The sequence below is a fragment of the Lissotriton helveticus genome, chromosome 9 (assembly GCF_964261635.1).
Source record: "Lissotriton helveticus chromosome 9, aLisHel1.1, whole genome shotgun sequence".
NCBI lineage: Eukaryota > Metazoa > Chordata > Amphibia > Caudata > Salamandridae > Lissotriton > Lissotriton helveticus.
This window is the reverse complement of record NC_136070.1, coordinates 545,090,168-545,105,112: the sequence shown is the minus strand read 5'-3', so window position 1 is coordinate 545,105,112 and position 14,945 is coordinate 545,090,168. Positions and strand designations below refer to the sequence as shown.

Genomic DNA, 14,945 nt, shown 5'->3' with positions numbered 1-14,945 from the left:
CTCCAGCCTGGTCCCTGGGACACCGGGTGTAAGGGCCCCCCAGTAGAGTTGAGAGCATGCCCTCGTTAGCCCCTAGATGGTTAGATGACACCATACTCTTTCGTGAGCTGGGATGTAAAAATCATGGGATACACTCATGCACATTCACTTATCCAGCCTACAAGAGATCCACCTTACGGGGTGGAACTTCAGAAGGTAGCACGTCGATGGGGCTGACAGACCTATGGGACCACATATTCTGTATATGCAAGGAGAGAGCTGATCTAGGTGATACCAGGGGTCCCCCATGTGGTGCACGCACCCAGATAGACCCAGCTGGCTGATATGTGGTGCTGGAGGGGCTTTTAGATGGCTATCATGTGTATCACACGTGGTGGGAAGGGCATTGATTCCCAGTCCAGGCTATTGCCTATTAGGTTGGAACAAACCCAGATCTTTTGACTGGGTGTGAGTGTTTGATTGGTTCGGATGCTCCATCCATCACCTCCCCCTTTTGTACCGCTTTGGCCGCCATAGGTGTGGCAGGGTATGCTCAGACGTGAGTCCCTTGCTTACTTTGCCACTGGATTCAAGCAAGCTGGGCTGAAGACAGCTGGAATGCCAGAAACCGGTCCTCGGAAGCTTGTTTCCGGTCCAGGGAAGGCATGGCTTGGCAGTTCGGGCTGGACTGTTCCCATGAGGCATAGAGTTAGACTGATTTGCATATAGCCATGTCTGAACTGGGGTGGCGGAGTGGGCCAAAGAACGGTGATGGATCAAACCCAGATCTTTTGACTGGGTGTGAGTGTTTGATTGGTTTGGATGCTCCGTCCATCACCACCCCCTTTTGTACCGCTTTGGCCGCCATAAGTGTGGCAGGGTATGCTCAGACGTGAGTCCCTTGCTCACTTTGCCACTGGATTCAAGCAAGCCGGGCTGAAGACAGCTGGAATGCCAGAAACCGGTCCTCGGAAGCTTGTTTCCGGTCCAGGGAAGGCATGGCTTGGCAGTTCGGGCTGGACTGTTCCCATGAGGCACAGGGTCAGACTGATTTGCATATAGCCATGTCTGAACTGGGGTGGCGGAGTGGGCTAAAGAACGGTGATGGATCAAACCCAGATCTTTTGACTGGGTGTGAGTATTTGATTGGTTCGGATGCTTCGTCTATCAGCACCCCCTTTTGTACCATATTAGGTTGGATGAGCAGATCCAAAAAGAATAGATTTGAGTGTTGCATGATCAATTTGGCAATAATATTATATAAACATCATACTGCAATGGCATGGAAGTCCTCTGAGACCCCCGAAACATCGCTGTGGCTTACAAACTCTCGGAAGTGGTCGGTAGACGAGCAGGCATCAATACACGTGGCATCCCAAACATCTGGGGCATCACCGCATGGGAGGCATATATTACTAAACTAGATACTCAGCCGGATGACAGACCGCCCTAGTGACTGCCAATGTGGACCACAGCATATTGGGAGGGAGTCTTTTTGACCTCTTCTGGGTGCTGCACCATGAAAACTGTCCGGGGAGGAGAAGTTGAACCCGGTGAATGTCTTTGGGGGGCGTGCCCAGTGCGTAGGGGGAGAGTAGGGTAGATAAAGTTGATGAGCATCCTTTGATTGGGCATTGAACCAAACAGTCAGTGTGACAGAGGGCACTGCTGTGAGAAGGACAGGCCTCATATATTCTGACAGGATCGCACAGTTCACTGGGGTCAATGTTTTTGGTTTTGTTGCTTTTCTGACTGGCATAGTGGAAGCTTGTGTTTTGATAATAAGATGCCAGATGTCGAGCAGATGCATGAATGCATAACCTGCCACTCAATGTGGATAACACACACACCATGTTTTATCAAGGGAGCAGAGCCTACAGTATTCACTACCTTATTGTCAGACAACTGTGATGTAATTGTATTTAACTACTGCATGGGGTGCGTTTCTGTACAATTAATGCAAACAAGTAAATAAAGAACAATGTGAAAGCAGAGTAGTAATGTGATAGTTAAATACCTATATCAGTACAACATACAAGAACACTAAAAGAAAATTAGAAAGACATACATGTAGGACATACAAATTGAATGTATTATTAAGCATAGCTGTAGTCCTTAATAGAACTATAAGTTCAGTTATAAATCAATTTAATTGCATGCATTCTAAAAAGAGAATTACTTCTGAAAGAATAGATTAAAATGGGCACCATCTGGTATACTCCGAAACAGCAGCAATCAGATAAAAAAGGCAGCTCCAAAAGGAATTTACAGCATCATTAGCAGGAGGCAGGAACTGGAAAATCTGGAATGTAGGCTGTGATGTCAAGAGCTAGTAGAAAGAGCCCTGCTACCACATCAGGCTCTAAACACAAAGGCAACACTTAAGTGCTAATTAATCACAAACAAAAACACTGGCACTGAATGGAACTACCTTTTGTGTGGATATGCAATTTGTGAAAGAGCAGATGCATTCACTGTACGTGAAGTTAGCCAGTGCCTGAAGTAGGCTGACTCACTGCCCCTTGCTGCATGCTGCAGTCGGTGTAAGCAAAATGGGAATGATACAACAACAGACCAATGGATAAAGAGAGTTGTCTGAAAGGCCTTTCTGTAAGTATATGATACATATACTTTTTGTAAAATTAAAAAGTCTTGGCTAAAGCCAGACCTAATAAACAAATACATGAGTCCTCCCTGAATTTAGGAAGACAGAGGCAGACTATGTTTCAAGGAGTTTAGGATATGTCCTGCCAGTTCGGCACCTCAAAATGCAGTACCCTGACTTATAATTGACTCTCTCCCACTCATAGTGGTCTTTACTATTAATGGCACCAAAAAGCCATTTAATTTTTCACTATCTCCAAAAGGCCTACAACCATGAACTGAATAGCATGAGGTAGCCATCATGAATATTAGCAGTCAGGGCTGGCTCTGTTCTTGTAGAGATAACTGGAACAGGCCGATGTAATTGGGGACATTTGGAGAAGGAAGTAAGCAAGAATGAAATGAGCAGTACCTGTCCGCCAGACGTCCGAACACAATGGCGCCCACCAACACCCCAGCCATGAACAGGGACTGGGCCATCTGCCGCAGGGCCTGCAGGTTACACACCAGGTCCCACTGTAAGAGAACGAGAGAGAACGAGAGGAGGCAGAGCAGGGTTCAGATAAGGTCTTCCTCCCTCCACAGTATGTTTCATGCAAACAGGAGCCTGGCAGTTTCTTGGCAGCGGGCCTACCACTAGAGCGAGACCAGGGGCTTCCTCACTTTATGACTAATTAACAAATTTTTCCTGCCACTGTGCATGCAATAATCACGTCTGGCATCTTGGTGTACAAAAGAAAGAACCTCAGTACATTCAGGGACGTAGGCAATGTTATAATGTAGGACACTATACCTGACTACAGCATGGATGTCACTATTAGACACCAAAAGCACGTAGAGCACTTTAATGACGTGGGCAGTAAATGTAGGCAGTTTATCCTTCAAAATAGTCCAGGGTCTTTGGTGCCCAACTGGGTTATTGTATTTACAATCTCTCGGGACAGAGATTTAACCTTATATTAACGTAACTGCATTTATATAACGCTTACTACCCTGAGTGAGACGTCAAACTGCTTTTTCAGCGAGTAGCAGGATACTTCGGAACCCATAAAGGCTCAGTGGTGAATTAGTATAGTGAAATATGAAAGTTAGTCAGTTATTTGGATTGAGAAGGATAGTGATCAATATAGTGTTAGAATGTGGCCAAAGTACACCCTTTCACGTGGCTGAAATTTGAAATCCTATACTCAGAGAACACCCCACAGTTAGCTACATTATATTCCCAGTTGTTGAACATAGAACATACATGTACAGCAGATTTTCAGGCTATCTACTTAGGATAAGTTTACATACAGTGATTCTGAACTGAATACATTTTCATAATTAATAGTTAATTATAAATAAAGAGATATACACCTGTGGTAAAATAACATCTGGGCTCAGGATTTGGCCCACAAGGCTTTGACACACAGTGCACTAGCTGAGAGCCCCAGTGCAAGGAGAAATGTGTGGGAGGGAGGGAGGGATGAGGGGTAGGAATGGAAGTTGTTAATGCTGTTGTATCAGCGGCCCTAAGCAGCACCCATCTGTTTGTGTAATGAGGATTCACAGGCGGAGCAATTCGTTTCTTCAGACCCTGCCACCCATTATCCGCAGCAGCCTCACCCTGTGCCCCAACACCACAAAAGGGGTCTAGTTTGGTGGTACTTTAAGCAGTGCTGTTTACAACAAACACACACACATTCATTACCCAGTGGATGTCGGTACTGGCAGTTCTAGTTAGGTGTGAGTATGTCTTTTATGGTTTGCTAATAACTTTCCAAAATAATGCCTTTCTTTGGTTAGCTTCTTTCTGGAAAGATTCAGGGAGATATATCGAGTGGGGGACAAGAATAAGGGGGGTGCCAAAATGCAAAATCTCCATGCATTTTCAATAGACCGTTTTGGAATGCGATAGCTCAAAACTACTGAATGAAATTACGACAAATTTGGCAGGAAGCTAGATCTTGGCCCATAAAGTTTGCTTTTTGAGATTTGTTGTAAATCCATTCACCAGTTTACGAGAAACTAAGGTACAAATATGTTTGTATATCTGTTTTTGAGGGATTCTCGTGAGAGTCCCTTGAGCTCAACTTAAAAAAATAGAGCATTCTAGTTTGGGGAGAGTGCTTTTTTAGGTCGAGGACTCGTCGCACTGCTGTAAGCAGTGTGGGTGGAGCCCGAAGATTTAATGTTTCTTAGAGGGGGCTTGGAACCCGCCCCTCTTCTCCATTGGCTGGCCTAGTAAATGCTGGCCAGCCATTGGAGGAGAGGGGAGTCACTCCCTTTAAGCCCCGTCTTTTGGAGATTCGGGGCGTTTTTTTTAGGTTCTTTCTATTTACTTTCTCTCCTCTTCCCATTGGCTGGAATTTTACCTTCCAGCCAATGGGAAGAGGAGAGAACGAAAACCACGACCCCGAATCGCAAAAAGACACTGGTTTCTCCGAGGCATTCCTGCCTCGCCTTGGAGAAACGTGGTTGTGTGTCTTCTGGCTCGGCAGGCGCTCATGTCCCCATGTCTGAGGGATGCTTGTGGCCTCGCGCACTTTGGTAGGCTTCCCGGTGATTACTTGCACAGAAGGGGTAACTGCAGATGCCCCCGATCTCTCCACACAGCGAGTTGGGCAGTATCTAGCTGAGCACACAGCGCCGTGCCGCTGTCAGGATTACAGGCACGGCCAAGACTCCTCTCGTGTCCGCATCTAAGATGGCCGCTCTCACAGTAGCTGGACGCACCTCTCCTCTCTTCACTTAAGGCTCTGCACAATGGTTTTCAGCAGCCAGCTCCCTGACCCCGCCGCACGGGGCTCACAGCTGTTATTATTCACACAGCTCTGATGATGCACATCAGGCACGGGGCTGACACAGTTATTATTCACACAGCTCTGATGATGCACCTCAGGCACAGGCTGACGCAGTTATTATTCACACAGCTCTGATGATGCACCTCAGGCACGGGGCTGACGCAGTTATTATTCACACAGCTCTGATGATGGACCTCAGGCACAGGGCTGCCTGCAGTTATTATTCACACAGCTCTGACGATGCACCTCAGGCAGGGGCTCACAGCTGTTATTATTCACACAGCTCTGATGATGCACCTCAGGCACGGTGCTGACGCAGTTATTATTCACACAGCTCTGATGATGCACCTCAAGCACGGGGCTGCCTGCAGTTATTATTCACACAGCTCTGATGATGGACCTCAGGGACAGGGCTGCCTGCAGTTATTATTCACACAGCTCTGATGATGCACCTCAGGCACGGGCTCACAGCTGTTATTATTCACACAGCTCTGATGATGCACCTCAGGCACTGGGCTGACGCAGTTATTATTCACACAGCTCTGATGATGCACCTCAGGCACTGGGCTGCCTGCAGTTATTATTCACACAGCTCTGATGATGCACCTCAGGCACGGGGCTGACGCAGTTATTATTCACACAGCTCTGATGATGCACCTCAAGCACAGGGCTGCCTGCAGTTATTATTCACACAGCTCTGATGATGCACCTCAGGGACGGGCTCACAGTTGTTATTATTCACACAACTCTGATGATGCACCTCAGGCACGGAGCTGCCTGCAGTTATCATTCAAACAGCTCTGATGATGCACCTCAGGCACAGGGCTGCCTGCAGTTATTATTCACACAGCTCTGATGATGCACCTCAGGCACGGGCTCACAGTTGTTATTATTCACACAGCTCTGATGATGCACCTCAGGCACGGGGCTGCCTGCAGTTATTATTCACACAGCTCTGATGATGCACCTCAGGCACGGGGCTGACGCAGTTATTATTCACACAGCTCTGATGATGCACCTCAGGCACAGGGCTGCCTGCAGTTATTATTCCCACAGCTCTGATGATGCACCTCAGGCACGGGCTCACAGTTGTTATTATTCACACAGCTCTGATGATGCACCTCAGGCACGGGGCTGACGTAGTTATTATTCACACAGCTCTGATGATGCACCTCAGGCACGGGGCTGCCTGCAGGTTTTATTCACACAGCTCTGATGATGCTCCTCAGGCACAGGGCTGCCTGCAGGTATTATTCACACAGCTCTGATGATGCACCACAGGTACAGGGCTGCCTGCAGTTATTATTCACACAGCTCTGATGATGCACCTCAGGCACAGGCTCACAGCTGTTATTATTCACACAGCTCTGATGATGCACCTCAGGCACGGGGCTGACACAGTTATTATTCACACAGCTCTGATGATGCACCTCAGGCACAGGCTCACAGCTGTTATTATTCACACAGCTCTGATGATGCACCTCAGGCACGGGGCTGACACAGTTATTATTCACACAGTTCTGATGATGCACCTCAGGCACGGGGCTGCCTGCAGTTATTATTCACACAGCTCTGATGATGCACCTCAGGCACGGGGCTGACGCAGTTATTATTCACACAGCTCTGATGATGCACCTCAGACACGGGCTCACAGCTGTTATTATTCACAAAGCTCTGATGATGCACCTCAGGCACAGGCTCACAGCTGTTATTATTCACACAGCTCTGATGATGCTCCTCAGGCACGGGCTCACAGCTGTTATTATTCACACAGCTCTGATGATGCACCTCAGGCACGGGGCTGACGCAGTTATTATTCACACAGCTCTGATGATGCACCTCAGGCACGGGGCTGCCTGCAGTTATTATTCACACAGCTCTGATGATGCACCTCAGGCACGGGGCTGACGCAGTTATTATTCACACAACTCTGATGATGCACCTCAGGCACAGGGCTGCCTGCAGTTATTATTCACACAGCTCTGATGATGCACCTCAGGCTCGGGCTCACAGCTGTTATTATTCATACAGCTCTGATGATACACCTCAGGCACGGGGCTGATGCAGTTATTATTCACACAGCTCTGATGATGCACCTCAGGCACGGGGCTGACGCAGTTATTATTCACACAGCTCTAGTGATACACCTCAGGCATGGGCTGATGCAGTTATTATTCACACAGCTCTGATGATGCACCTCAGGCAAGGTCTCACAGCTGTTATTATTAACACAGCTCTGATGATGCACCTCAGGCACGGGGTTGCCTGCAGTTGTTATTCACACAGCTCTGATGATGCACCTCAGGCACGGGGCTGACGCAGTTATTATTCACACAGCTCTGATGATGCACCTCAGGCACAGGCTCACAGCTGGTATTATTCAGACAGCTTGATGATGCACCTCAGGCACGGGGCTGACGCAGTTATTATTCACACAGCTCTGATGATGCACCTCAGGCACGGGGCTGACGCTGTTATTATTCACACAGCTCTGATGATGCACCTCAGGCACGGGGCTCACAGCTGTTATTATTCACACAGCTCTGATGATGCACCTCGGGCATGGGGCTGACGCAGTTATTATTCACACAGCTCTGATAATGCACCTCAGGCACAGGGCTGCCTGCAGTTATTATTCACACAGCTCTGATGATGCACCTCAGGCACGGGCTCACAGCTGTTATTATTCACACAGCTCTGATGATGCACCTCAGGCACGGGGCTGACGCAGTTAATATTCACATAGCTCTGATGATGCACCTCAGGCACGGGGCTGACGCAGTTAATATTCACATAGCTCTGATGATGCACCTCAGGCACGGGGCTGACGCAGTTATTATTCACACAGCTCTGATGATGTGGTGTGGGCAGAGTGTTGCGGGCAGAGTGTTGAGGGCAGAGTTTTGAGGGCAGAGGCCAGAGTGTTGAGGGCAGAGTGTTGAGGGCAGAGGGCAGAGTGTTGAGGGCAGAGGGAAGAGTGTTGAGGGCAGAGGGCAGAGTGTTGAGGGCAGAGGGCAGAGTGTTGAGGGCAGAGGGTAGAGGGCAGAGTGTTGAGGGCAGAGTGTTGAGGGCAGAGGGCAGAGTGGTAAGGGCAGAGTGTTGAGGGCAGAGTGTTGAGGGCAGAGGGCATAGTGTTGAGGGCAGAGGGTAGAGTGTTGAGGGCAGAGTGCAGAGTGTTGAGGGCAGAGTGTTGAGGGCAGAGGGCAGAGTGTTGAGGGCAGAGGGCAGAGTGTTGAGGGCAGAGTGTTGAGGGGAGAGGGCAGAGTGTTGAGGGCAGAGTGTTGAGGGGAGAGGGCAGAGTGTTGAGGGCAGAGTGTTGAGGGCAGAGGGCAGAGTGTTGAGGGCAGAGTGTTGAGGGCAGAGGGCAGAGTGTTGAGGGCAGAGTGTTGAGGGCAGAGTGTTGAGGGCAGAGTGTTGAGGGCAGGGTGTTGAGGGCAGAGGGCAGAGTGTTGAGGGCAGAGTGTTGAGGGCAGAGGGCAGAGTGTTGAGGGCAGAATGTTGAGGGCAGAGGGCAGAGTGTTGAGGGCAGAGGGCAGAGTGTTGAGGGCAGAGTGTTGAGGGCAGAGGGCAGAGTGTTGAGGGCAGAGGGCAGAGTGTTGAGGGCAGAGTGTTGAGGGCAGAGTGTTGAGGGTAGAGGGCAGAGTGTTGAGGGCAGAGGGCAGAGTGTTGAGGGCAGAGGTCAGAGTGTTGAGGGCAGAGTGCAGAGTGTTGAGGGCAGAGAGCAGAGTGTTGAGGGCAGAGGGCAGAGTGTTGAGGGCAGAGGGATCAGGGCAGAGTGTTGAGGGCAGAGGGATGAGGGCAGAGTGTTGAGGGCAGAGTGTTGAGGGCAGAGTGTTGAGGGCAGAGGGCAGAGTGTTGAGGGCAGAGGGCAGAGTGTTGAGGGCAGAGTGTTGAGGGCAGAGGGCAGTGTTGAGGGCAGAGGGCAGAGTGTTGAGGGCAGAGTGTTGAGGGCAGAGGGCATAGTGTTGAGGGCAGAGGGCAGAGTGTTGAGGGCAGAGGGCAGAGTGCAGAGTGTTGAGGGCAGAGTGTTGAGGGCAGAGGGCAGAGTGTTGAGGGCAGAGGGCAGAGTGTTGAGGACAGAGTGTTGAGGGGAGAGGGCAGAGGGTTGAGGGCAGATGGCAGAGTGTTGAGGGCAGAGTGTTGAGGGCAGAGTGTTGAGGGCAGAGGGCAGAGTGTTGAGGGCAGAGTGTTGAGGGCAGAGGGCAGAGTGTTGAGGGCAGAGTGTTGAGGGCAGGGTGTTGAGGGCAGAGGGCAGAGTGTTGAGGGCAGAGTGTTGAGGGTAGAGGGCAGAATGTTGAGGGCAGAGGGCAGAGTGTTGAGGGCAGAGGTCAGAGTGTTGAGGGCAGAGTGCAGAGTGTTGAGGGCAGAGAGCAGAGTGTTGAGGGCAGAGGGCAGAGTGTTGAGGGCAGAGGGATGAGGGCAGAGTGTTGAGGGCAGAGGGCAGAGTGTTGAGGGCAGAGTGTTGAGGGCAGAGGGTAGAGTGTTGAGGGCAGAGGGCAGAGTGTTGAGGGCAGAGTGTTGAGGGCAGAGGGCAGTGTTGAGGGCAGAGGGCAGAGTGTTGAGGGCAGAGGGCAGAGTGTTGAGGGCAGAGGTCAGAGTGTTGAGGGCAGAGTGCAGAGTGTTGAGGGCAGAGAGCAGAGTGTTGAGGGCAGAGGGCAGAGTGTTGAGGGCAGAGGGATCAGGGCAGAGTGTTGAGGGCAGAGGGATGAGGGCAGAGTGTTGAGGGCAGAGTGTTGAGGGCAGAGTGTTGAGGGCAGAGGGCAGAGTGTTGAGGGCAGAGGGCAGTGTTGAGGGCAGAGGGCAGAGTGTTGAGGGCAGAGTGTTGAGGGCAGGGGGCATAGTGTTGAGGGCAGAGGGCAGAGTGTTGAGGGCAGAGGGCAGAGTGCAGAGTGTTGAGGGCAGAGGGCAGAGTGTTGAGGGCAGAGGGCAGAGTGTTGAGGACAGAGTGTTGAGGGGAGAGGGCAGAGTGTTGAGGGCAGATGGCAGAGTGTTGAGGGCAGAGTGTTGAGGGCAGAGTGTTGAGGGCAGAGGGCAGAGTGTTGAGAGCAGAGTGTTGAGGGCAGAGGGCAGAGTGTTGAGGGCAGAGTGTTGAGGGCAGAGTGTTGAGGGCAGGGTGTTGAGGGCAGAGGGCAGAGTGTTGAGGGCAGAGTGTTGAGGGCAGAGGGCAGAGTGTTGAGGGCAGAGTGTTGAGGGCAGAGGGCAGAGTGTTGAGGGCAGAGGGCAGAGTGTTGAGGGCAGAGTGTTGAGGGCAGAGGGCAGAGTGTTGAGGGCAGAGTGTTGAGGGCAGAGTGTTGAGGGTAGAGGGCAGAATGTTGAGGGCAGAGGGCAGAGTGTTGAGGGCAGAGGTCAGAGTGTTGAGGGCAGAGTGCAGAGTGTTGAGGGCAGAGAGCAGAGTGTTGAGGGCAGAGGGCAGAGTGTTGAGGGCAGAGGGATGAGGGCAGAGTGTTGAGGGCAGAGGGCAGAGTGTTGAGGGCAGAGTGTTGAGGGCAGAGTGTTGAGGGCAGAGGGCAGAGTGTTGAGGGCAGAGGGCAGAGTGTTGAGGGCAGAGTGTTTAGGGCAGAGGGCAGTGTTGAGGGCAGAGGGCAGAGTGTTGAGGGCAGAGTGTTGAGGGCAGAGGGCAGAGTGTTGAGGGCAGTAAGTGCGTCGGTTTGTGAACATATATATTTTGAATATTTTACAGTATCCGGTTTCCACCAAATTTGTCAGGGCCAAAGTGCAAATCTGTGCATTTCCATTCAGGTGATCGTTTTCTAATGCCTGGTACTCATTTTAGGTATCACCTGTATAGCACTTGCACTGTGCTTGAGAAAACGATTGTGTTTAATATAAACCTACAAGGGACTTATATCCTGGCTCACTCTCTCACTATATAATACTCACTCTTTCACTTTTTACTACTCGCTCTCTAATACTCTTTACTAATAACTCTCTCCTATTCACTATCAACTACTCACTCTACTACTTACTCTGTGGGTGGGTACTAATGCAATAGGTCTCGCATATGCAAACGATTAAGCTATTGACAATGTAAATGACAATGCCATTTATTTATGATTTTTAAAAAAAGTCAAGAGCAATGCCAATAGCTCTACCTTTAATAATGCCGAGACCATTGCATTGTAAATGCTTAATTACTTGGGCCATCTAGATCCTGTGGGAGTGAAGCTCCCGCGGGAACGAGTGCTCTTTTCTCCACAATCCCATGTCAGCACCTGTACCCTAAAGTAACTATAACTTGCTCCCTTGCCTTGCACTGCTGTTGCCTTCCATATTACATTATGCATGCCATGTTCTGTGACAACAGTGATAACATGATGACAACATCTGAAATGGCATCATTAATGACAACACTATGCATAGCGGGGGCTCGAGTTATACTTAATTTAGGACAGAAGTTATAGTTACCTGAGATAACTATAACTTGGCGAATATCTGTTGTTTTGCTCATTTAAAACCGTATGTGTTAACTGACATTTTCACCTAACTATAACGTCCTTTAACCTTTGTGTTTTTTCAGTGAATATATATATATATATTTTTAGCTCCTGCACAGAAGTCATTTTAATGCAAAATGAGGGGCCTGTATGGGGCCAATAATGGTCCAAACATATGCCTAGGCACTGCATGAGTTTTGTTTAAAATTTTAGAACATAAATAACATATAGTCATTATTGCGGTAACAAACTGCACCCGACAGTTACTGAACATGCCACAGCTCATTGTCAAGCAGAACGTTGTGTCATACTGTAGTATAGAGACCTTTGCACAAACCTGAAAGTTGTAACACTTGAATGAGCCATGAAAATACAATATACTTGTTATGGTTGCACTGTTTTTAATGTGCAACAATTACACCTGTATCACCACCAAAACAGGGCCTCAGTCAACATGGAAATGAGGGGCTCTGTGGTCCTAACAGAAAGGGCAGAGTGTTGAGGGCAGAGGGCAGGGTGTTGAGGGCAGAGGGCAGAGTGTTGAGGGCAGAGTGTTGAGGGCAGAGTGTTGAGGGCAGAGGGCAGAGTGTTGAGGGCAGAGGGCAGAGTGTTGAGGGCAGAGTGTTGAGGGCAGAGGGCAGAGTGTTGAGGGCAGAGGGCAGAGTGTTGAGGGCAGAGTGTTGAGGGCAGAGTGTTGAGGGCAGAGTGTTGAGGGCAGAGGGTAGAGTGTTGAGGGCAGAGTGCTGAGGGCAGAGGGCAGAGTGCTGAGAGCAGAGGGCAGAGTGTTGAGGGCAGAGGGCAGAGTGTTGAGGGCACAGTGCAGAGTGTTGAGGGCAGAGAGCAGAGTGTTGAGGGCAGAGTGTTGAGGGCAGAGGGCAGAGTGTTGAGGGCAGAGTGTTGAGGGCAGAGTGTTGAGGGCAGAGGACACTCCTAGTTCCCACGCTGGTAACGACATGGCTAGAGCGTCTTACCTCAGAGACAATGGTGGAAGAGAAGAGGCCGGTATCATATGTCCATCCATCAGAACACGCTTCCCTGGCTGCCTCTGTTATGTTCACCTCTGTGTCATTGGCGGTCAATAAGTCCCACTGTGGCGTGGTGAAACGAAAGCACCTCTCAGGTTGCTGGTTGGCATCAAGCGGGATAAAGACCTTCAGGAAATCCTGGTGGGTGAGGTTGGTCCAGCGAGTCCCATTGGGTAGAAGCGGCAGGTGACAGTAATGACCAACCACATGAGCGGAGAAGTTTTGCAGGAATAGGTGGCAGGCACCCACGGTGATAGTGAAGACCAAAAATGTGCTTAATGTAATCTGGAAGAGTCCCACTCCTCCGACTGCCTCCAACAAGTCATTAAATCCCATTGCAGACTGTTCTCTTGTCGCCTGTAGGGACAAAGGAAAATAATTCATGGGATTTCTCGGATGATGACAATGTCAGAGGAAAAAACAGACATCTCCACTCAAAGCTAGCCCAAAAAGCAAGAATGAAAGGACACAATTCAGAAAAGTTAATATAAGTAGAAAAGGGGAGCTTTTTTACTGACGACAGTAATATATACACTGACAGCAGAAATACTACCTCTCACTGACCACAAAAACATATACACTGACAGCAAGAGCAGTTCCTGTCACTGAAGACAGAAGCATATACAATGACAGTAAGGATGGCAAGAGTGATGCATATGACTGAAACATACACATTTAAGAGAAATATATCTCTCTGTCTGACCAGATAAACAGATAGGACAGATGAAGATGTCCCTGCATGCCCTAATATCTCTTCAGCCTTAAGCAGCTCTTGCTGATACATACATTCTTATGTCCTCTAGCCCCAATGTCCAGTAGGAGACAATCTCTATCTAATTTCACCAAAAGCATGCTGCTAGGAGGAGTCTGTCACATGGACAGAATGAAATATAGTAGGGCGCAGAAGTAGGGGAGAAGTCACTGCAGAAAGGGGGCAGTCACATGAGTGGAAGGAGTCAGGTGGGTGAGAGAATCAGTTGCATGGATGAGAAGAGGCAGCTACTCAGTTGAGAGGAGATGGGGGACTCAGAGGGGCCTGTCACATGGGTGGAAGGACATTACCCATGGGTACAAAAAGTAAATCACATGGGGTAAGGAGCCAGTGAATGGTGATAGAAGGGGCACTCGCACAGGTAGGGGTGACAACCAAAAATTTAGGAGGGACAAGTCAGACTCTGACCAAATCTATTGATTAAAAAGGCAAACAAAAAAAGGAATCTTGCCTGACACAAAATTAAGGCCTAGAGATGGTCACGTACCTTTTCTGCAGGATGACAGTGGGCGGGAAAGAAAGGTTGATTCAATGAAGGATAAAAACCCACAGGTTACTAGTCCCCTCTGTGATGCCAGGAGGGCTTAAGAGAGTCTCTTGTGGGTCCACTAGTCTGCACAATGAGGCGCTCACAATGAACAGCTCTTGTATCATTGATGAACTCCCAAAAGTCTTGCATTCACCAGAAATCTCCACACTACCTCATTCGTCAGCGGGAACCGCTTACCTACTCAGTGTTTTAATTCCAAACCCTGTTAACGTGTTACTTCCTCTCCAAGAAGTTGGTGAAGCCAGCCAATTGGACGATGCAATGAAAAGGGTCCAGAAGTCAAGTTGCATCACTTTCATGCAAAGGAGCATCACAGGAGCAGCAAAGGTTTCCTAGCTGAACAGCACAGGTAGGTCAGTAGAGGCTCTACTGAAGAGCTGGTTGCCGCCTAACCCATGTGTTCTAAATTTATAATTAGTAACATCTCCAGTGATGTATTGATAAGTGATAAAATACACAGTGCAATGTCAGCTGAGGTGAAATCCAGTGTTAATTTTCAATGCACTCATGGGTGACTTTGGAAGGATTAAAGGAAGAATTGACCTTGCAGAAATGTGAACCTGTGATCAGCAAGTTACACAGAGATGCTTTTGGCAGATGAAAGCACTGCACTATTATACTGCCTTCTTTTTAAGTTTAGAAAGCTTTATTGAATCAAGTAAACAATGTAAAACATCATTACAAAACAATGAAAAGTGAAAATGCATAAAAAAGTTACAAAATACGATGGGGGAATCAAAAATCCCCAAAAGGGAGTAATAAGAATTGTACTAAGGGAAAATGCTTTTTAAAGGTATT

The 14,945-nt window shown here is 49.0% G+C and overlaps 1 protein-coding gene across 1 annotated transcript in view; it reads right to left on the bottom strand.

The window, feature by feature from the left end:
• The window catches only part of LOC144781527 (solute carrier family 22 member 20-like), a 336,644-nt gene extending 322,439 nt beyond the window's left edge, over window positions 1-14,205 (bottom strand). The window contains exons 1-3 of the mRNA XM_078660426.1: window positions 14,085-14,205; window positions 12,772-13,182; window positions 2,996-3,099 (exon numbers count right to left, since the gene is read on the bottom strand). Coding sequence (XP_078516552.1) covers window positions 2,996-3,099; window positions 12,772-13,161 — 494 coding nt within the window. The 5' untranslated portion in view covers window positions 13,162-13,182; window positions 14,085-14,205. The remainder of the gene's footprint in view (window positions 1-2,995; window positions 3,100-12,771; window positions 13,183-14,084) is intronic.
• Window positions 14,206-14,945: the final 740 nt, after the last annotated feature.